The sequence below is a fragment of the Terrapene carolina genome, unplaced genomic scaffold (assembly GCF_002925995.2).
Source record: "Terrapene carolina triunguis isolate 2854851 unplaced genomic scaffold, T_m_triunguis-2.0 Scaffold62, whole genome shotgun sequence".
Lineage (NCBI taxonomy): Eukaryota > Metazoa > Chordata > Testudines > Emydidae > Terrapene > Terrapene triunguis.
In genome coordinates, this window is record NW_020664413.1 from 41,911,080 (window position 1) to 41,935,411 (window position 24,332).

The following is a 24,332-nucleotide window of genomic DNA, read 5'->3' on the forward strand; positions in this document are numbered from 1 at the left end:
GCATTTCAAAAAAGATGTGGAGAAATTGGAAAGGGTCCAGAGAAGAGCAACAAGAATGATCAAAGGTCTTGAGAACATGACCTATGAAGGAAGGCTGAAAGAATTGGGTTTGTTTAATTTGGAAAAGAGAAGACTGAGAGGGGACATGATAGCAGTTTTCAGGTATTTAAAAGGGTGTCATAAGGAGGAGGGAGAAAACTTGTTCACCTTAGCCTCTAAGGATAGAACAAGAAGCAATGGGTTTAAACTGCAGCAAGGGAGGTCTAGGTTGGACATTAGGAAAAAGTTCCTAACTGTCAGGGTGGTTAAACACTGGAATAGATTGCCTAGGGAGGTTGTGGAATCTCCATCTCTGGAGATATTTAAGAGTAGGTTAGATAAATGTCTATCAGGGATGGTCTAGACAGTATTTGGTCCTGCCATGCGGGCAGGGGACTGGACTCGATGACCTCTCGAGGTCCCTTCCAGTCTTAGAATCTATGAATCTATGAATATCTGTCTTTCAGGCTGTCAGACAATCTGCATAATTTCTAGTTGTAATTTTGAGGAAGCATAACACACAAACATGTTTTCCCTTAATGAAAAGCATTCCATATTAAATAATGGCCCCATGGACTTTATCCCAGCAACACATTGCAAAGTAGAGGTAGTTGTTTTGTGTCAGGATATAATAGTCATGACAGAAAATAACCGTAAAGAAGAGATGTATAGGACAGTTTCTGAAATAACCTAAAGATGGTAATTTTGTTTGAAAAGAGTCAATTTTCTTGTTTCCAAACAAATAATCAAATAAATTAGTCTTCATTAGAGTGTTAGTGGCTAATACACGTGCCACTCAACCCAAGTGGCTCTATAAAGATGAGGGCTGCAAAAGAATCATTTGAATTAAAAACACATCATGGAAAGTGTTGCTGGAAATCTGGCAGCCAAAGTTCTGCTGGGTTTCTCCATTCTAAATATTGTACAAAAATGAAATTGCAGTTATGCAACATCCTACTACATTGGCTGTTCCAAATGAGCCCTTCTGAACATCTGTGGTGGGCAACGTTCCATCTCAAAACGGAAGGATTCTTGCCTGCCAAACAAAACTGGCAGTTAAGAAAGTAGGAAAATCATCTTGATTATTATAGTCAAGAAAGACAGTTGCTACCTCCTTAAATGATTGGACCCATGTTTTATGGTTTGTTGTTTTAAATCTGATGTCATGTATAAGTGTACGGAATCTCAACAATTTCAGATTTTTCATTAGGGTTCTTTACTGGAGTTTGTAACTCTAAGGTGCTAACCTCCTGTTAGCACATGAGTTTACTCAACACGTGATGTGGGATTTTTCATTGAACCAGCATTACAAGTACAATGCACAAATGTTTGTTCCAGATTGGTAGCTCAGTTTGAGCACTGGGATTGGACTATATGTCGTAAAGCAGAAGTTTCCCATCTGCAGAGTTCTTGCTGGTGGTCCCCGGAGAGGTGGCTGTCACATGATGCTGCATCTCTTCCTCATTTCTACCTGCTAAATGACATGAGCAGATGAAAATACATTAACTATTATTTTTTTCATGCGATGAATTGCCACAGGGATGTTTTGTGATTGCAAGTGGAAATGGAGGTAGTCTGTGCTATTCTGAATGGATGGGAGGATGGTCTATACAATTGTAAAAGACAAGAGTGGAGGTCCATGAGACAATCTCTCTATCAAGATCTGACCCACACTGTGAAAAAATGTGAGAACCCAGGTAGTAAAGGGGTCAAAAGGTGATCTTGTGCTTAAGACTTAGACTGGGACTTAGGAAATCTGACTTATGTTTAACTGCCACAGACTCCATGTGTGACCATGGGCAAGTCACTTAATCTTTGGGGACTCAGTTTCCCATTTGGAAATTGGGAAGGGTAGTCCTTAATGTCAAAGGGGTATTATAAGAAGACAGTCAATATTTTTTGTGAGGCACAGGGATACTGTGATGATGGAGGATGGATAAATTTCTAGATAGGAATTTGGCATGCAAAAAAAAAATTAAATTATAAATAAAGAACAGTGTTGTGCTTCTAGTAACACAGTATGCAAGAATTTGGTATAGCATAGTGGATACTTTAAACTAAATTTCATAACCACTGATCAGAAATACATACCAAATCTGAATCTATTTCTCTATAAACTGAATGGCAGGCTGTACATGACAGCAATGCTGTATAATGGCAGTTCTAAACCGGTGTTCTTTTGAGCATACTGTACTGTCTTTGGGCCTGATCAAATTCCCACGGAAGTGAGTAGGAGTCCTTCTTTTACTTTAATGGGAGTTGGACTGGACTATTATGCTATAGATAAGTATGGCATCTCCAGAATGAAGTGGTCTCTGTTTAAGGCGAAGTAACTTAATCAGTAGAGTTCAGAAAACTTTAGATGAAGTTCCATTCTCCTTTGCCACATCAATTGCTGAAGAACAAGAAGAGCCAAGCCACCTTTCTCATGTGTAATGGATGTGAACAAACCAGAAAAGAGTTAAATGACCATCCTTTAATTCAAGTAAATTTCTTGTTTCTTTTAATAGTTTTTAAGTGGATTCTATCAAGTTTAGTAAGACACAGAATGGTTTTTTTTGTAATGGTTTATACAAACCATATAATTCTTTTGTTTATTTCTCTAAAACATAAGGCTTCAGTGCCCCCTAAAATAAATAAAAATTCATGCTGTGACCCAGCTCTCATACAGTAACAAGTCACTGTGTGCATGTGAGAGAAATGTAAAAATGATGGGGACGGATTGGATTTAATTTCCAAGTTTCTAATGATCTGTTATTTCAAGTAAATGAATAAATTAGTGGGCTGGAGACAGAAAAGTTTTTAAGTCATTAAAAAGTACCTTTACAATTAGGGTAACCAGATAGCAAATGTGAAAAATTGGGACAAGGGGTGAAGGGTAGTAGGCACATATATAAGAAAAAGCCCTGAATATCGGGACTGTCCCTATAAAATTGGGACATCTGGTCACCCTATTTACAATGTAATTTTCATTATACTAGTTTTCACTGGTGTTTGTTTCCACAGTTCAAAGTTTATGCCAGTTTTTCAGTGAATCCAATCTTAGCTTCATTAAGCCACTCCCAGGAGGTGTAAGGTAACCATAGCAACCCCTATATTCCTCACTCTTGGCCCTACATAAGGGGATGGCCGAGCAAAAATGGCTGCACCCAGATCACCCTTGCTAAAAGCTACCTCTGCAACCCCTCCCCAATTGACTTAGTGCTGCTCTGGCACAATGGAGGATCTAGCCCAATGTAATCCAGGAGTTCATAATCCAAATTTGCCCCACCATGAAATATCACATGCTAAATAAGAGTCCAGATAGTGGGGATTACATGCATTTAAGTAGAACTTTGATTTAAATAAATGTACCAACTTTGATTTTAAAATGTAAATACACTTAAAATAGAAATGTAAAGGCAAGAACAAAAATCTTTGCTATGCCAGGAGCTATCTGCACACAAATCCAGCAGTGTGAACCCCATGTGTTGGGGGAAAGCAGATACAGAGATTTCACCACATACTTCTCTCTTCAGCTGTGTTGCAATTGTGGATAGAGTCTGCAACCCTGCCATAAAAGGCAAGACTGCTCCCACATCTGTTGGTGAGGGAAGAGGGCCAGGGATCTAAAAGATGTCAGGCCAGCCTGTCAATAAAAATATGGCAATAAATGTCAGTGCAAATGGAATCGCTAAAGGTACCGGTATTGTTCAGCTGGAAGAGGAACTGGGAGACTTTTCTTATGGTGTTCACAATAGGACTGAAGACTAAGATAAACAGGATATACCTGAAAATATGATCTCTTCTCTTTCAGGATTCCAAAGAAACTACAGAGACTCCTACCCCCTTTCTGTACTCTTATGACCAAAGATGGTCCTACTCCAATACATACTCTTTCTCCTATTTTTGGATATTATTTTTTTTAAAAGTCATTTATTTAATATGTTACATATTCATAGATGTTTTGGAGGAAGAGTTTTGTGTGGGTTTATATGAACATCTGTGTGTACTTTTTTTTGGTTGTGATAATTTGTGAACACAAAGTTATGTGAATAAAAATTTCATTGTACTAAAGCTTCTAGTTATGTTTATGTTTGATTTTGCTGTATGTATTTTTCTATTCCCTGACAGCTTTTGCCCTCATTTATGTCCATGGAATCTGAACCTTCAATGGGTGTAAACAAATTTAACGGAACAAAATGTAACTCTTGTTTTAGTTTGGAGGCAATCTTTCCTAGATGCTTTCCCCTCTTGCAGCATTCCCTTGTAGTAGTAGTTTTTTCACGTGTAAATGAGAGGTGACTACTTATACATGGTAGAAACAAGAATAGAACATTTTATGCAAAAAAGTCAGTACTGTCATGTTCTGGTGGTATTCCTACCAATTTATATGGACAGAAATGGTAAAATCCCACCCTGGAACAAATCACAAGTCTAAACACATTTGCTGCAGGCAAAAATTGGCTTTTCTCTCCCAGCCTCCGAGGAAAAAAAGTGCTTTTTACCTGCAAATATAGGCTTTAATCTTTGCTGGAAAATAGAAAAAAGTTTGACAGAATTGCTAAACGTTTTGCTTTTCAAAAACTTTGGGCAAAATGTGATATTTGTGACATTTGTTTTGTTTTGTAGGGGATGATAATACTTACCCCACAAGGTTGCTGTGAGGACCAGATAGTTCACATGTATACAGAGCCTTAGAGGTGTGGAGTGTTACTGAAGTGCTATACGTATTAGTAAAAGTTTCCAGCTCAATTTTCTCATCCATTGGTCGGAAAATGCAATACATGTAGTCAAGAACATGTATTCCACTTTGAAGTCTCTATAAATGAGAGCCAGCTGAGGCATCATCTTTCCTCTCCTGGCACTTAACCATTTTCTAGTCATTGCTGGGTAAAACTGCATCTCGTTTAGAAATCAGTAATATTTAATTCCTTCTTGAGAGCATTTCAGAGAAAACTGCATGGTTACACTGAAAGAAAAAAACATGCACAGGAATTGTAATACAGAAATGGATTACTCAGAAAGACAGAAAAATCATGTTTTGCTGTTATGCATGCAAGCATTTGGTACTTATTTTAGCCAATCAGGGCACTGTGCCATATGTTTACTGTAAACTGTGTAATCCTCCATTGTTCATAATTTAATGTGTTTTTTCAACAGACATGTTTTGTGACTGAACAATGTGTTTTCTTTATTCTTATTTTAGAGTGCTCATGTATTAGAGCGAAATATTTCTTTTGGAAGTGCAGACCCATCTGTAAGCAAACAGTTGCTCGAAACTGAGTCTGTCTCTCTGTCTAAGGTCAGTGTGGGAATGGGATGATTTCTATGTGCCTGCTTTGCATGTTTTTTTAAATAAATGCTTTAACTAGTAACTTTGTTGTGGCAGCTTTTGTGGGTGGGCTGTCAATTATGATGCAGTTCCAGTCCTACAGCTTCTGGTTCCCCAAATGAGACTAGAGTAAAGCATACCTTTAGCTGTCAGAGAAGAAAGTTTTTAATAGGGTTTATACTAGCAAAATGAAAGATTTGAATCTGTATAATGTCCTGAAGCACCTAGAAGAAGCATGTTATTAATGAAAACGCAGGATGCTTAGATCTTTCAGTGGGGTGAAAGAGAGAGACATGGGCAATTTGGGGAAGAGTTGCTTTAAGTATAAGGAAGCTTGTAGTCTGGTGGTAGATTAATGTTAACAATGGGGGGATAAGAGACTCATTCTGAATCCACGTTTTCCAGGGCAGCAGGGACTAAGATAGCTGTGGAGACAGCACACTCAGTCCCAGGGAAGGGAGAACCTTATTTGGGTTGATTTGCCACAGACCTCTCTGGTTGACTTTGGAGCAGTATTGTTGGGTTCTGGAAAGAGCCATATGCAGAACTTCTCATCTGGATGGGTAGTTGGCAAAGCACAGGGGTACTGAGAGTGTGTATGTGGGTAAAAGGGAAAAACTGAGAGGTGGGGTCTCCTAGTGCATCTTGTGTTTCATCCATTTAGACCTGAAACTTGAGCTTCCTGGAAGTCAACAGGGTCCATGCAGAGATCTGCCTGCACAAAGTTCAGTGATTATAAGATTCTTATGGCTGGAACCATATCTTCTGTTATGTTATTATGTAAAGTACCTGGCACAAATTCTCCTCTTAACAAACAATACATATTAATTCCATACAAAACAGCTATTTTTTTAAACTGCACTGAAAAGGCAGGGGTGTCGTGGAGAGTAGTGATGTGACCATGTTGTTAAAGATCATCTGCACATAGGAAAAGAGTTAAGGTTGCACAGGCAATCTTATCTTTGCCATTTCTTGACTTTGGAATGCTTCACTTTCCAATCTTAATGTTTTTTTAATTTTAAAATGGAATTTCCTAGGTTTTTTTAAAAATATTTTTTTTATCATATGCAACTATTTGCATAAAGCTCACCTGTGCATTCCTTGTATCCTGCTGCAGCTCTGTGCAGGGCTGGTCCATTATGTAACTTATGGTGACACTCTCATGGGACCAAAAATGCAGCTGGGAATCAATGTTAGATAAAGTGTCCCAGCCATATCATAGAATCATAGGACTTGAAGGCACCTCGAGAGGTCATCTAGTCCATGCCTCTGCACTCATGACAGGACTGAGTATTATCTAGACCATCCCTGACAGGTGTTGGTCTAACCTGCTCTTAAAAATCTCCAATGATGGAGATTCCACAACCTCCCTAGGCCATTTATTCCAGTGCTTAACCATCCTGACAGTTAGGAAGTTTTTCCTAATGTCCAATCTAAACCACCCTTGCTGCAATTTAAGCCCATTGCTTCTTGTCCTATCCTCAGAGGTTAACAAGAACAATTTTTCTCCCTCCTCCTTGTAACAATCTTTTATGTACTTGAAAACTGTTATCATGTCCCCTCTCAGTCTTCTCTTTTCCAGACTAAACAAACCCATTTTTTTCAATCTTCCTTCATAGGTCATGTTTTCTGGACCTTTAATCATTTTTGTTGCTCTTCTCTGGACTTTCTCCAATTTGTCCACATCTTTCTTGAAATGTGACGCCCAGAACTGGACACAATGCTCCAGCTGTGGCCTAATCAGCACAGAGTAGAGCCGAAGAATTACTTCTCGTGTCTTGCCTACAACACTCCTGCTAATACATCCCAGAATGATGGTCGCTTTTTTTTTTTTTTTTTTTGGCAACAGTGTTACACTGTTGACTCATATTTAGCATGTGGTCCAATATGACCCTCAGATCCCTTTCCACAGTACTCTTTTGTAGGCAGTCATTTCCCATTTTCCCCATATCACCTTTTGATCAGCCCATGCCCCTTTGTCTTGTTCTTCTGGCAGCAGAAAGGGGGAGTGATGGAAGAATCCCTATGCTGACTATACATCATTGGAGAATCACACGTACACTGGCGTGACTCTCACTGAGTCAAGATGGCTTTAGGATCAGATTATGATGTTGGTGAAGCACAAAGCAGATAGCTGCACTGCACTGACCCTTTTTATTTGCCAGTCTCTGACCATTTGTTTAAATGAATATATGTATGAGTTCTTGTTGAAAAGTATTTAATGCCAGTGCCACCTTGCAGATCAAAGACTTTTCCCTGCAGCTAAGCTTGTAAAGGAGAAATCAATGAGGTAGGGGTCAGTAGACATAAAGATATATAGAGAGATTCTGTACTTACCTCATGGGGCTAATTAGTTTAAATTTTCCCCCTCAAGTGTTAGTATTTCTTATTAGGGAAGACCTTTTGCACATGTAATAAGCTCTTCTACACCAGGGAGAAAGGAATAATCATATTAAAATAAGGTGAAGTCAAAATAAACCTGGTGCTCTTCAAAACTTCTTACAGGCAAGAAGAGAGAACACTGGGAAAATGCGAGTTATGGTTTCTGGAGACAACACTAAATTGTCTATGCACTTGCATGGGCATTTGATGTAGTTATTACTTTATTGTTTAGACGTGTTTCTAGCGACCCCTTTCTCAAATCAAACATTTTTGTGATCCCCTTATGGTTACTATGAAAGTAAGCATCTGTGGTAAAAATAAGCTTATCTAATATAATTTTTTGTGTGTGTTTCAAGAGGTAGACTGAATACTCAACCTTGAAGGTTGAGGGTGTCCAGGGGTGGGGTGGGAGGGGGAGGATGAGAGTGGAGTTTTCTTTGCTTCAAAAGTTGTAATACATTTTTCAGTGTCTCCCAACCCCCCAATTGCCTTTTTTGTCCCCCCAGAGGTTGCAACACACCACACTGGTGTGGAGCCATGAGAAATAGTATTGGTGAGCACATTATTATGCAGGAACAAGTAGCTTTTTAAACTGGAGCAGACTTTTGTTGACCAGAGTGGCAGCAAAGGGGTATAAATAAGGGCAAAACTGTTTTGTATAGGCACCTTATACTTTCGTTGCTGTCTTCTTCCCCTTCAACATATTAAGCCATAATTTTGGCTTGAGTCATATAAGTTGTAATTCCTGATGGTTGCTAAGTGTGGAGAAAGTGGACTAAAGAGCCCTCACATGGGCACACGAATTATAGGGGACGTAATGGAATTATACAGAATAGTCAATCATGTGGAGAAAGTAAATTGGACACTACTACACCTCTACCCCGATATAATGTGACCCGATATAACACCAATTCGGATATAACATGGTAAAGCAGCGCTCCAGGGGGGTGGGGCTGCACGCTCCGGCGGATCAAAGCAAGTTCGATATAACTCGGTTTCACCTACAACGCGGTAAGATTTTTTGGCTCCCGAGGACAGCGTTATATCGGGGTAGAGGTGTATTTAAATTTCTCATAATGCAATGAAGCTGAATGGCAGAAACTGTAAAAGGAAATACATTTTCCTAAAGCACAATTAGCCTCCGGAACTCTGTACCACAAGATAGCACTGAGGTCAAGCACTTAGTATGACTCAAAAAATGATTAAACATTTCTATAAAAAACAGAGACCATCCACAGTTACAGTAGAGAGGACTTTTAAAAATCATAAAATTTGGAAGGGATGTAAACTCTCATGCTTCAGGCCAATAACTGACGGGATAGGAAGAATGTCCCCTAGGGTCAAGTTATTCTATAATTTGCCCACTTTTGGAGTTTCTTGTACCTTTTTCTGGAGACTTTTGGCCTTGGCCATTGTCGGAGGGAGGATACTGGACTGGATGGACCACTGGTTTGATCTATTCTATGCAAACATAGTGTTAATATGTACCCATAACTTGGCTATGAGAGTGCCTTGTACAGTTCTTCACACAATCCATTGTTTCTAAGAGAAGGAATAATACCAGGTTGTAAGTAGAGACCACTGGTGAGTCAGGAAGTATAAATATTCTAACATGAAGACTATGCCCCTGACTCCTTCACCATATCTGCTAAGCCCTTCTACATTTCCTGTTAGGGAGGGTGTGTGGAACAATGTCTACAGTTTTAATAGATGGTCAGAGTTGGGACAGCCAGCTGCCATCTTGCATTTCCCCTTCTGCTTGCAAATTTGTTGGTGTGTGCCCACTGTACGCTTACCCCTGCCAGACTTTACCCGATTAATATACAATTAATAAGTATGAAATGCCATTTCTTCTCTTAACACACAGTCCTGCCATACACAGGTATGAATCTGCAACCCAAAGTTCTTGGCTGCTTATAGCGCCAGATTTTTAAAAGAGCACAGCTTCAGTGTAGTTAGCTAGCACCAGATTTCCAAAAGTGCTCAGAACCCAGTAGTTCCTACTTCTAAAAATCTGCCCACTTATTTTGGTGTCTAAATGGGTGCTGAGCAGTTTTGTGTTCTGAGCACTTGAAACTCTGGGTCACGTAATATGAACAGTTTTGCATCATATATATATTATAAATTTAAAATATTATTTTTATACTTTTCCACCAGGAACCTGACAGCTGGGAAATCATAGAGGGGCTGAAAATAGGCCAGACTAATGTCCAGAAACCAGACAAACATGAAGGTTTCATGCTGAAGAAAAGAAAATGGCCTTTAAAAGGCTGGCACAAGGTAAATGTCTTTTGGGAGGAGCTAGTTAATATCAGTTAATTGTGTGTGTTTAAATCTTTGGTTTGTTAAGCCCAAGCATTGTTAAATAATCAAATTGGTTGAGACAGGAGCATGTGACACTCTACTGTTCAGTTACTGGGCATGAGACTTTGATGATAAAAATCACTCTTGCAAGGCTACCTCTTGGCTGAGAAAGGATCATGTGATCATCTGACCTGCACCAAAGAAGGTTTAACACAGCTTAACCCTGAATTTGCAGCACAGTCATGGGAAAGAGAGACAAACTTATTCCACACACCGTGCAGCATTTGGGCACTAGTTTGGTATAGATGTCTGCCTGGTATGGCTAGTCTCACCTTTACAGTCAGAGTAAGGACATTTGCATTTCTGTATTGCAGTGAAATCTTTTCATTGAACTTGATTATGAGGCAAACCCTACCCCCTCCTCTGCAGGTGTAGTTGGCCCCACATGAAACAATTGGTGTGCAGGTAGGGTATGGTTTGGGGAGGCCACATGAGGAGTGTGCACATGCTGGGCAGGGAGGAACCAAGACCCAAAGGGGCATAGGAGTGCTAGGACTGTGGAGCCGACTCTGTCTCTTAGGGCTGGTCTTCACTACGGGGAGACTGACGCTGCTGCAATCGATGCAGCAGGGATCGATTTGGCGGGTCTAGTGAAGACCCTCTAAACCGACAGCAGAGCACTCTCCGGTTGACCCTGTACTCCAGCAATCTGAGAAGAATAAGGGAAGTCGACGGGAGAGCGTCTCCCATCGACATAGCGCAGTGAAGTAGCTGAAGTAGCGTAACTTAGGTCGATTTGCCCCATTAGTGAAGACAAGCCCTTAGGCTGGAGTAAGCAGCTCTGAGGCATGGCTACTTCCACTCCATGGCCTCCCACCACAGGAGCCAGCCTAATTACTCAGTTGTAACAGAGAGGATAGGATTTGAGCAGAGGGCTCACTATTGCTAACATTGCAGTTGGCACATTATCGTGCATTGTAACAATTCGAGTTTTTCATCCTACTTCACTTACAATGAACTTTTACTCTGAGTTCACCATGAGTAGTTTGTTTGCACTGTAACTTATGCTTCATTTGGCTGTTCTCTTATCACTGAGATGTAAAAAACAAATAAAAAAAATCTCCTGCTAGTTCCTTCGCTTTGTTGCACCGATTGCCTGCCCACTCCACCCTCTGGTGTTTTTGCTTGCTGGACTGGTGACTGGGTTCAGCTGTGAGATGGAACTATGAATGCACAACAGCAAGGCCACCCGCCCAAAATCCATTCTTTCCTTTAATTAGTTTGGAGACATTGCTGCCCGTATTTAATTTTATTAGCTCCAAAATTGCTATTACTGGATTTAGGTCACTATATTTATGTCAAAAACAATTACCATCTTTTTGTTTGAGCAACAAGCCGTATGCTGTAAGGACTGACCCACCTCTCTTTGACTCAGAGTAATTTTCCAGTACAAAATACATGTTGCTGAAAGAAACAGAAAGGCCTGCTTTTATGCACAGCTTTTTCTGGAAGAGCATTAACCATGGTTTTGCTAAGCAGTGTGGGCCGTATTCATAGGTGAGTCTAAAATGGTGGGTGTAAGTAATATTTTTCTCCTCCTCCCCACCCACTATATATTGCACTGACTTAGTCTCATTTGTGGTTACCAAAATGTAACTTCCACACATCTGTCCCTTTGAATCCTGAACACCTGTTCACCTTAGGGTTTTTTCCCCCCCAATAGTGCCTATAAACATAGTATTTAAGTGCTGACACATCATCCTGAATTTGACCTACTGAAAGTAAGGGAGTTTATGTTGGTGTAACTCACACGCTGAGGGACCAGAAGAGAAGAGTTTATCAAGAAAAACAACTAATGGGACGTGTAAGAATGTATAGCATAAAGCAAGGCACCTCCTACTTCAATATGCACTAACTTAGGCTCCTTCACACCACGTTATATATATAACAGGGTAACTGGCTCCTTAAATGGAATCAGGCTCAGCTCTCCTGTTCCAGTCTAGTTGTGACCTAGTTTGGTGCAATGAGGTGAGCCGGGCTGCCCCTTGGCGTTATAAATGGGAGATAGCACAAAGGTGAGAAAGTCCAGATCCCAGAGTTCAGAGAGGGAGCACTGGGAGTTTGGAACCCAGAGAGGGAGCTCAGACGTAGAGCAGAACTGGGTTGAGAGCTTCAGGGCGGGTGCCCCTGAAGGAAGGTGAGAGTTCCTAGTTGAGGTTTGGAGCCACATCAGGCCAGGGCTGCCCAGAGGATTCAGGGGGCCTGTGGCAAAGCAATTTTGGGGGCCCCTTCCATAAAAAAAAGTTGCAATACTATAGAATACTATATTCTCGTGGGGGCAAATTGCCCCACTTGCCGCCCCCCCCCCCGGGTGGCCCTGCATCAGGCTGGTGAAAGCAGAAGGTGGAAAGGTAGCCGGGGGTGGGGGAGCAGGGGTGTGTGTGTGTGAGAGAGAGAGAGACCTACAAACTTGAATATACTGCTTGGACTATGCTGGGGAATTCTGGATTATGACTGTGGTACTTCTGTAATCAATTAACCTTACAAAGTTCTATTTATACTTGGAAAGCTTGCATAGAGTTACTGGGGACTCCAGAAGAAAGGGGAAACTGAGGTAGAAACACCAGTCGTGCTGCGGCCTGCCACTGGAGGACATCCCTGGTGGGGCAGCCTTCTCACTGGGGCTCAAAGAGAATGAATCTAAGGGAGTCTAACCTTGTATCACCTCCAAGGGCCAAATTATCAGCCCCTTGCACATATTGGTGAACAGTTATATTGACTCAAGTGGGTCTACTCACGTGAATATCTGTTTATGGATGTGAATAAGTGGATCACAGTCTGGCCCTGGGTCTTTATCCCATTTTTACAAATCACATACAAATACGATATCCTCAACTTGCATTCGAGGACTGGATTCGTTAAACTGTTTTTCAGAGTGCCTACGTGATGTGTCGTCTCTGTAAAAAATACAGTGTGCTGAGAGATAGTGAAAAATTCTAAAGACAGTAATTGCAGCACACGGTACATCAGCAATAATGCACTAACAGTTTACATTTGCTGTATGTAGCATATTTCATGCTGAAGGGTTTCAAAATGCTTTGGTAACATAAGAGATTCCTTTGTATAATTTGTATATTAGTTTATCCAGCATGCTTTCGCGTGAAATGATGTGGCTGTTTCTCTGCAATATTCAAAACTGCACTACAGTTTAGAATAGGAAATGGGAGGAAAATACTTTTTATCCAGTGGAAAGTGTGGGAGAAATGTAGAAAGGCAGAATTACCTGCCACTAACATCTCTACCATTACAAAAAAATTCCAAGGGGTCTTTAATGGCCGTAATTTGACTGTATATCTCCTCCAATGAATGTCTCCAGCAACACGGTTCCCCCACATACCAGGTTGAGACATTGGTGTCACCTCCTGAGTCACTAGCATCACTTCATGCAGCACTGTCATGAGGTACTTACAGAGGTCTGTGATTCAAGTACTGGCCCTGCCCAGGTTGTTAGATTTAACAAGATCACAACACAAGAGGTTTGTCATTCCTCTCTACTCCAGTTTCCTCAGAGGGCTTGTCTAGACTAAGATAAAAGGTGTATTTTTAAAATTTGTTTTAATATGTTAAAAATACTACTTGCCCTCTCTACACTAGGATTTTTTAAAATGTGTTAGGGCTTCGCTAGATTAGGATCCAAAGGTGTGATGTTAGCACACATTAGTTAACATCTTTTAAAAGTCTAGTGAATAGAAAGCACACTGCCTTCAACACATGCTAAGCTGGTTAAGATAAAGCCCACTGCCTCGTCTATGCTACAGTTTCAGAATGTGTTAGCTAATCCATTCTAACAACACATCTTTTATGATAGTAAAGACAAAACCTCAGAGTAGAGAATATTGTTCTCTGCCCATCCTCCGTCATGGGGGAGAGACATACGGTAGTGGAGTAGTGAGTCTTAGCATGGATCCCGTCCCAGCTGAAGATCAAAGGACCACAAGAGTTAGGTGGTTCTACCTTTTGGTCTAGGAATAGCTTTGGGTTTCCTTTTTCCTGGATGAGGAAGCTAGAAAAGCCATTAATGTGGAATGTGACTAATGTGGGTGGGAAGAAAGCGATGGAGAGCTTGAAGAAACCAGTGACCTTTTTTAAAATGGTAAGTCGGAGTGTCAGCCCTATAGACCTCTCTGGACTAGTCAGAGAGCAGGAAGCTATCTTGGGCTACTGAGCATTCCCAGGGAAATTCCTGAGAGACCTGTCTGTTATGCCTAGAAGATAATTGCTGCCAAAACAAATGAAAGCAAATAGTCAATTCAGTACTGCATTTACAGGGTTCTTTCTGGCTCCAGATTCTAACTGCAAGGTGCAATGGGATAACAAACTTGTTTTCATAGATGTGATTTTACATAGTTAAAATTGTATTTGATCACTAAGAAGAAACTGTATTTTTTTTACTGCAGCGCTTTTTTGTCCTGGATAATGGAATGTTGAAGTATTCAAAGTCACCAATTGATGTAAGTAAAACTGAAGGCCATTCTTAAATTTTGATTGAAAGCTTGGCCTGCTATTTGATTAAACCTCGTCGCACTATGGATTCTTAAAGGAACATAAACTAGCAGATCATGGCTGGTGGGCTCAAAATGGGTAGTGCTGCTTCCATGGAAGACCTCTGTGTGTGCTCTGCATAGATTTAGGATGGCTGGGGAAGACGCAGGGCTTAGGGACCACTGCTCTTCATGACGTAGTCTCTTCACTGACTCACTGGGGCTATCCTGGTGAACTGATGTTGACTGGGTCAGCATTAATTTGCATAGCTTCCCACTTTGCTCAGTGACCTACCCCAAAAGATCAGGTTGAGCTGGTGGCCAGGAACACCTTTGGAGAATGGTTCATGGAGAAGCCAGGGTGGTGGCTGCAGAGGCTTTTGCTTGAATGAACCTAACCTCCAATGAATTCATCACAATATATGAGTTTCCAGGCCTAAAACCGCTCTCCTAAAGGGAGAGTGGCAGGGAAACTCTGCAAGTGCAAACTAGAAGTTTCTAGTACCCTACATGGGAAAGGAAGATGTGGTCCGTCGTTAAATACATTGCTCATTTATATCTATGCTATAAGGTACCTCTGGATTTATTAAACTACTGATGATCAAATCCAGCTCACCTAATTCATACAAGTGTCCACATTTAAATCAGTCATGGGCATGAAAAAAATATGTAATTAAGGCTATCAGAATTTGGCCCTCTATCAGTTATTTGCCATAGCAGAGGTATCTAATATGTTTACCATATTTTTGGGTTTACTGTTGTAGCTGATGTACAGTTACAGTATGATGGGTGAAAAAATTAGGGCTACATCTGTGACCATTGTAATGAAACTATCCCCTTACTTTTGTAGCCATGTTTTATTAAGATTCTGCAAATGTATTGTATTGATAATCTTTCTGCATTTAGTCAAGACTGTGTTCTATAGCTTTTTAAAAATGTAATACACTGTGGACTCCCCATTTCTTGTGACTTAACCAAATTTTTCAGACAAAATTCTGCCCTCAGATTCATTGTGCATTTTTGACTGACCGTCTGTTTTCCCATTGGGAGATGCACACATGGACAGAAAGTAGGTTATTAGTCGAGCTCTAGCCCAGAGCAGAACTCTGCCTGTTCTGACTTTTATGAAAGTACAGAATAGATTAATTAAAGAGTCATTTATTTAATGAAGGGCCTTGACTGATCAGCTGGACGTAATTTTAACTCTTTAATTTGGTGTCTATTCTGTACAAAATCAAAATGAATCATTCTAAACTTAGTTACACTGTGGTGTGAGTCATCAAGGCTGTTTATTGGACCTGACTTTGGAGTGAATTCTTCTTGGGGAATGGGGCCCTCTTTTTCTCAAAACAAACCTAGTGTGCCATCTGATTTAGTACTGTTTTCTCTTGTTTTACATTAAAATCTTCTCTAAAACAGGAAACAACTACATCAATATTATTTCAGTCAGAGACAGTAAAGCATTTGATATTACCAGTCTCTTAACATGTCTTCTGATTTCAGATTCAGAAAGGCAAGGTACATGGAAGCATTGATGTTGGCTTATCAGTTATGTCAATTAAAAAGAAAGCTCGTAGAATAGACCTTGATACAGAAGAGCATATCTACCACCTGAAAGTGAGTAGTATTGCAACAAGTTTTTCTTCTCTTTTCATTCACAAGGGAAACCCTTCAGAGCTATTATTTAAAGCATGAAGGAAGCAGGATATCTTTATGAACAGATAACTGACAGTGGCTCTTCTTTTAGGTGAAGTCCCAGGATTCATTTGATGCATGGGTATCAAAACTGCGCCACCACAGATTGTACCGTCAGAATGAGATTGTAAGATCACCAAGGGATGCCAGCTTTCACATATTCCCGTCAGCCTCTACTACAGAGTCTTCATCAGCTGCTAATGTTGCTGTGTTAGATGGAAAGGTATACAGCATCCCTTATATGGAAACTCATCTTGAAGTTAGTGTAATACTTACAGTGGGCTGGGTTCCCTAGTGGACACTGGTGGATTCTGGTTGTAAAGCTGGTGTAATCAGCCATGGAAAAATCACCAAAGTAGGCAACACTGGCCAGCAAGCATCTGTGGGTATGTAGCTGAAAGGTTAATTGATTCAGCACGTCCCTGCTGCAGCCTTCATTAGTGGGTTTCCTATAGAGACCCCATTAGAGCCCCAAGCTTCCCTAAAACAATTTACACTACCCTGAACCAGCAGGGGTTAATTTGGCTCTTTATTGTTTCATAATGTTCTTCTTAGCAAACAATAATTTTTCAAGCTGATGCTCAGGAAGTTCTGTTTTTTTCAAGGGGACCTGTTTGGTATTCCAGTGTGCTGTTCTGAAAAGATACTTCTTAAGGACTGAAAAGTCTGTTTCAAATATATCATTTAAATTCAGATATAGAATTTAATTTCTGATTTAAAAGTTAGTGTGAAGATTAGGTTGATCAGCAAAGCATGGATCATAACAACATATTTTAAATGTTCTTGTTTTGTTTTAGGTTCCACAAAATAGCTTCCCATGGCAACCCGCCATACCATGTAGTAATAGCCTCCCTGCAACATATACTACTGGCCAAAGTAAAGTAGTAGCATGGCTGCAGGATTCTGAGGAGATGGACAGATGTGCAGAAGGTCAGTTATTCTCTTTCATGTCTTTCTTTATAAGAGAGACTGTTGATATATTATAAAAATAGTAAACAAAAAAGGTTAAGATACTTCTTTATGTTAATATAAAATGGCACATTTAAAATAATAAGCTGGTAACATTTAAAACTGTTCATTGTGGTGGAGTATATTCTTTGTCTTCACATTTCTGGATGTCACATTTTAAATTTTATTTTTGATTGTTTAAAAAAAAAATCCGAATAACTATTTTTGGTAAAACAATACCATTCCCCTTTTAGGGCCCAGTCCTGCTTCCATTGTCCGCAGTGGGAGCAGCAGGTGCTCAGCACTACTGAAAATTGGGCCACTTACTTAGAATATCAGGGTTGGAAGGGACCTCAGGAGGTCATCTAGTCCAACCCCCTGCTCAAAGCAGGACCAATCCCCAGGCAGATTTTTGCCCCAGATCCCTAAATGACCCCCTCAAGGATTGAACTCACAACCCTGGGTTTAGCTGGCCAATGCTCAAACCACTGAGCTATCCCTCCCCCACTTAGGTGCCTAAATGGGAATTTAGGTACTTAACTTATATGTATTCAGGCTTTGAAATTTGATCTCATTGTTTGTCTGAAAATTACAATGATCAAAACTACTGGAGTAAATTTATTAAGATTCTTCATCTTTAAATACATGGCATACTTCCATTTTTTACTTGTTTCATTCACCTCCATCTCCAAAAATATGAAATATAATAAAATTTGGTAAGAAGACAGGGAATTCACTCTTGTTTTATTATGGTTTGTTGTTCTCTGTCTTATTTTTTTGCCACCAAAATTATTTATTTAAACAGAATCAAATGGCTAGCAAAGTTAGCTGAGCGGAGAATCTAATGGCTGGCAGAATTAAGTATGCAGTGAGTGAAATCAGTGGCAAATAAAGTTGATTGGCAAAATAATAGGCACTAGGGACCATTTTCCAAATGGGGAAACAGGTTATCAGACTATGAGTAATGTATGTCAGATACCAAATGAAGATACTGAAAGAAAGCAGAATTTGGAGTGATGTGAGAAAACATAAGCCTCAAACCCTGCAAACGCTTACACATATACTTCCTTTTATGCACAAGCACTAGTGTTTGCAGGGTTGGGGTAATAGTTGCAGAGTGCCTAGTGATCCTACTAACTGCTGGGGCAGAGAAGATGGTGGCTTTATGCTGGTGGCAGAAGAAGAGGGTAGAGATCCAACAAGTGGGTCTGAGGGCTAATTGCCTCCTCCTCTGGTGCCTGTCTCTGTCCCTTTTGCAGAAAGATGAGGTTATCAATTGGTACATAATCCTTAATACAGAGACTGGACTGCATGAAGGAGCAAATTCCAGTCTTGATTTCTTTGTAGTACTATAGTATAGACAATTGTGCTCTCTGCTGGTTTATGATACCAGAGTAAAAGCTGTCTCTCAGTCAAAGTACTTAATGTATTTTCCTTTTTATATGCATTAGATCTTGCACACTGCCAATCAAACCTCGTGGAACTTAGTAAGCTTCTTCAAAATTTAGAAATTCTACAGAGGACTCAATCGGCACCGAACTTCACAGACATGCAGGTAAATGTATTTGAAAACCTGGTTCGTCGATGCTCTAGTCATTAAATACCTTTGGGTTTGAAACATTTCCTACGTATGGCAAAGGATGTTGCATTTTAAATCAGACTACTTTATGTTCTGGAATTTTAGTACTCCTCTGGTTAACAGGATAATTTAATAATGATTGCACCACATGTGTCAACCCCCCTTCCTCCCACCCACCCACACGCCCAAAAAAACCCACCACGAAAAACATCTTATTGATATAAGGTCTTTTACTAATTTGAGGTAGATGGGATTACTCCTATGTCCTTTGCCAAAAATAGAATGAAAAATATAACTAAATAAAAAAGTATGTTGAGTGCTGTTATCGTGCTGTATATGGTATGTTTAAGTAGCAGTGAAATTTAAGGGTGTGGGAGATCGAAACCGGGAAGGTATCAAGCACCTCCTGAGTAGTGTTGAATGCTATCAGTGCCTGAGCACTCCAGACAAGTGGGAGTTCAGGGTGCGCAGCATCTTACATGATTGACTCAATAATGTGGACAGTCACAAAGAATTGAGAGCACTGATTCCTGTTCCCACCAATCAGAGTGAGTTTGCCGCTGATTTCAGTCAGAGCAACAGCAGGCTCCAAATCGTGAAGACTTCATTAATTTTTTACTCAGTCCTTGCTCATGTAAAACTCCTGTTGACTTCAGTGGGGGTGAAACCCAGGCCCATCTGAACTCAGTGGGGGTGTTTTCTAAAGGTGTTTTGCCATTGAATTTTCTGGGGCCTGGATTTTGCTCTGGGAGTTTTCTCTGAGTAATGACAGTAAAAATGAATAAGAATGCAGGATTTTGCCCTAAATATTTTGTGCTGACAAATAAAATATACTTAGTAATTTTGTTAAATATACAATTAGTTATGGTATAATGTTTGTCTCTAGTGCTTAGTAGTCTTGTTTTAATTATCCTGTGGCTAACTTTGTAGGTAGATCAACAGAGTGAGCACCAGAGTTTCCATTCTGTCCTTACTCTCCTATATATTGATGTTTAACATTATGATTCTTTACTAACTGCTGTCCTATCTGTGTCAACTTAATAGTGCTTTGTTGCTTTTAACTATTTGTGTAATGTAGGCTAACTGTGTAGATATTTCAAAGAAAGACAAGCGGGTCACAAGACGATGGAGAACAAAAAGTGTCAGCAAAGATGCAAAAATACAACTTCAGGTACTGAATTCGTATTGTTTGCCTTTCCATTATACTTTCAGGTTAACATGTATATGAAAGCAATTGTATAAAATAATCAGTACATTGAATCCTGATGGTTTGATTTCAAGCCTGAGTTGGTTATTTAAACCCTAGATAAGATAGTGAGAAATATATTGGTTTTACTCTCATTGGTATGAAGACATTGCCAAGGAGAGAAAGGTGGAGGGATTGAGTGCCAGTGTCAGTTAGGATACAAAGAAGGCAATATGTATATAATGCTCAGCATATTAAGTATGTAGCTGCTATGGAGGGCAGTTGATCTGGAGGCACTGAGATAAAAACAGAAAACAAGAATAGAATACACAACAAATGCAGCCCTCTTAGGCCATGTCTGCAGGGAGCTTTACCAGTGGGACTTTCCCCCTCAAAGTTCCCTAGTTGTAGAAAAGACCATTCTGTGAATTCTTAGTTTCCAAGACACAAATTTACAAAGAATTCATTATACGAGGGGAGAGCAATGTCCCTTTCCTTGTAGTTGAAGCATAAGGCAATCATAAGAGATGGATTGTGTACTGAAATAAACACCTTACACTGATATTTTAGTCAGCTGCACAATGCCTTCCTATGTTTTGTGTGAAACAACTGTGAATTTTGGGGCCTATTTGTTGCAATTCTCCAGCAACAGGTAACAAAGACTGTGTTCAGCATTATATATCAATCAAAGTTACTTGTTGTGAATGGCTACATAAATGACTGTGTAAGATATTAATTCCTTATAACAGCTTTTGGTCCATTTAAATACACTGAAAGTAATAAGAGCTTTGCAAATCTTTGCTGTGTCCCCTAGAGTCAATTAAGGAGCTCACTGTGATACATTTGAAATTGATAGCCTGAAGCATAAAGTTAAATAATAAAGTGTAAACGGTTACAGTTTCCCGGCGTTAGTGATGTCTGTTCACCAGGTCTTCACTATATTACCTATTCAAAATGGGTGACAGAGCTAAGCATATATTAGTATTAAAAGTCTTCATGAAAGTAGGATTCTGGTTGATTGACATTTCTAACCGCCTCGCTCTCAGAGGATAATTGCTGTTTGAGGCCGTATGTTCCCCTGCTGCTGCACAGCACTGAGGCAGCAAAAGTGCAGGAGAAAGGACTTTAAGGTCCCTAAAGGGGGAAGTGGAGCCAACTTGGCATGCTCTTCTCATCCATCACCTCACTCTTGGAGAAGCCCCTGTGCACAAAAATCACTTGGGATCTGTGAGTTCTGGAGTGTATTGAGGAGCTATAAAGCAGCTACTGAAGGGGTAGCATATAGCCATCAGCAAGACATTTCAGTGGGCCATGCTTCCAGGGAGTGGGACATGAGGGAGCAGTGTAGACGGATGTCCTTCTGTATGGAAGCCCTGAGACCTACAGGTATAGATCCACACTTAAAACAGCTCCAATATAAGATGCTGTGAGGGATTTTGTCCCCCGCTCTGGCATCACTGTATAGAGAAGCCCACAAGAGAGCAGAGGAGAATTCCTCCAATGCAGGCTACCATAGTCAACCCTGCGCTAGCCCCCTCACAAGCACAGGGGCATGCTGGGGGAAGAGCCATGGTTGGAAGAGTCCATAGTGCACAACGCTGTGGTCATTCTGGCTTGTGTTGCAAGCCATAGGCAGTATCAGAGAGGCTATCATAACTTGCAGCCACCTCCCAGTCTGCTTTAGTTATGCTGAGGGCTATTTCTGTCCCAGAATCAAGAGGACACACAAGTGATTTAAAGCACTGTTGCCTCCGTCTCCCTGAAATGTGCTTTCTGTGCTGCATCTCTTGGCGGCCAGCTCAGAATCTGACCCATCCTGTCCTGAAGGCCACACTCTTTGTTCTTAGCATAGCCACATTGTTTCACCCTGGCCTACGCTACAAACTTATGTCAGTATAACTTGATGGCTCAGGGGTGAGCGACGTAATTCTACCAATCTAACCCCCCGTATAGACAGCACTATGTCGACGGGTGGGCTTCTCCTGTTGACATAGCTACTGCCTCTCAGAGAGATAGAGAACCTACACCGATGGGAGAAGCTCTTCCGTCAGATGGATAGCGTCTTCACTAAGCGCTACAGTGGCGCAGCTACATCGGTGCAACACTATGAGTATTGACAAGCTCTTCATCTTAAGAGGTGATTGCCTCAGAAACCCAGAGTTTTTAGGATAGTTTGTTCCTGTTAGGTTTTGCCTTAGGGAGGGGAATAGAACACTTGTGTGGGTCTGTTAATGGGATATTGAGTCTATCCCACAGCCGTAGACAGGATAGACTTTATGAATAATAAGCCTTCTCTAATAGATGGGTGTTTGATCTAGCCTTGAATATTTCCATTAAGTGGAATTCCACAGTCTCCTTTGTCAGCTTGTTCCATTGCCTAATGATAGAACCATGTGGAAAAGGTCTTATTTTCTTTCTCGTAAAGTTCTAACACATTTTTTTTTTAAAGAAACAGTAATGCTTTTCATCGTAGTCATATACCAGATCCATGAATTTGAGTGGCTTTGTACCTTTGGCTTTGTATCTTGTAATAGTTGGTTGAAAATGTGGATCTAGGATATTTGCATTTAAGTTGATACTGCTTCTATAGTGTCAGTGGCAGAGTTGGAATTAGAATTGGGGTCCCAAATTCCTACTCCTGTGCTCATCCCTATAGACAATATGGACACTAACAAAATCTCTTCTAGATTTCTATGTACTGTGCTCTACATCTGTTTTTGTAAATAACATTGCTTTTGTTGTATTCTTACTAATGTATGTTTCTGGAATATTCACTCTAGTTATACATTGAAACACATGTTTTTTTCCTTTGATGCAAGTCTTACTGCTTGCTTTAGTTTCTGTGAATATGTTTTCACCAATTTATGTCCCAATCTCTCAAAGACTTCTACACATGCTTAACTTCACTCACACAAGTAGTCCCACTGACTACAATGAGCCTAATCTCATGAGTAAAGTTATGCATATGCATATTTGCAGGATTGATGACCTTTTTTGTTAAATTAACAGCCCAGACCTGCATACATTTACTTCAGAGAATAGCACTTAATCAATGGGTATGCTTCTTGGATAAAGGGCTACATGTCTGAGAAATGATTTTCAGAAACAGGCTGTAAAGTACAAAATGTTCCAAGATTTGTCTAAACGAAATTATCTAACACAAAAGACTAGTTGAGCTACCTTTTGCCGTTCTCTTAATGACACTTTTGTACAGGGAAGCTTGGTTTTTGTATTCTTTTTTCTGTGTTATGAGTAAAATGTCAATTTGTAATTCTCATGAGACGCCAAGGGTTTTCAGAAGAAAAAAAGATTGTGTTTCCTAACTGGAGTTCCATTTTTAGTGCTCTTAAGTTGACTTTTTTTTAGTTCAAAATAATAACATTGCAGGCTTGTTTTACTAATAAAAATTGTTTTAAAGATAGACAAAAATATTTATCTACATTTTCTGTGCTAGGCCATCTTGGAGAGTTAGCTTGTTGTTATGAAGCTCTTAGCATAACAGTAGAACCAAAGCAAAGCAACCCTTCCATCCCCAAAGGCTACTTTGACTCCCCTTCTGATTAACATTACATGTTCTTGTTCACTACTGGAATTTCATATGTTATCTCACTTTGTAATGTATTCTTGAGGCCATATGACATCTGCCATTTACATTTTAGCCTGCATGCAAAAAACAGCACATTTTCTTTATGAACCACAGTATGTATTCTCACGTAGCTAAATTATAAGAGGATATTTTTGGCAGGACTTTTACAGGATGGGGTTCTGCTATAGAGCAAAATCTGTTACAACCAGTACAATCTTTCTTACATTGAAGGAGATTTTTTTTCTAGTGCTGGTGTCACATAAAATGGTGGCTGAGGCAATTACTACTCTGCGGAAGTAAAAATTTGATTAATAGAGTTTTCCCCCTTCCCAGTGTCGTCAATGCTGCAACTAGAATTAACCAGACTGTATAAGAAGCAACTGTCTTCCCATGCACATCACTTTATAACATACCAGCTGAACTTTACTGGGCTCAAGGAGTGAAGGATTTGAATTAATTCTCAAACCAGGGTGTCCTGTACATATGTATACCAGTGTTCACAGGCCACCAATCTGGACTGATATTATTCTTTTTGTTTTATTATTTCAAACAATGATTTGGTGCCCAGGCTATATTTTAAATAAATAAAGGTATATAGTTCTAAAAATATCCCAGTGCCTGAAATGGGAGGAGATGTATGGAGGAATGTATGTATATGTATTCTTTTCTTTCACATGGACAATAGGAATTGTACATGAGGAGAAAATACACCTATAAGCAGGAAATCAGATTTTCTAGTCTTATAAAATGTTGAGATT

At 40.0% G+C, this 24,332-nt stretch overlaps 1 protein-coding gene across 1 annotated transcript in view; it reads left to right on the plus strand.

Moving 5' to 3' along the window:
* The window catches only part of OSBPL6 (oxysterol binding protein like 6), a 206,101-nt gene that overhangs the window by 123,759 nt on the left and 58,010 nt on the right, over positions 1-24,332 (plus strand). Inside the window, exons 3-10 of the mRNA XM_029910556.1 lie at positions 5,228-5,323; positions 9,893-10,015; positions 14,497-14,550; positions 16,084-16,197; positions 16,328-16,498; positions 17,073-17,205; positions 18,675-18,778; positions 19,881-19,973. Coding sequence (XP_029766416.1) covers positions 5,228-5,323; positions 9,893-10,015; positions 14,497-14,550; positions 16,084-16,197; positions 16,328-16,498; positions 17,073-17,205; positions 18,675-18,778; positions 19,881-19,973 — 888 coding nt within the window. The remainder of the gene's footprint in view (positions 1-5,227; positions 5,324-9,892; positions 10,016-14,496; positions 14,551-16,083; positions 16,198-16,327; positions 16,499-17,072; positions 17,206-18,674; positions 18,779-19,880; positions 19,974-24,332) is intronic.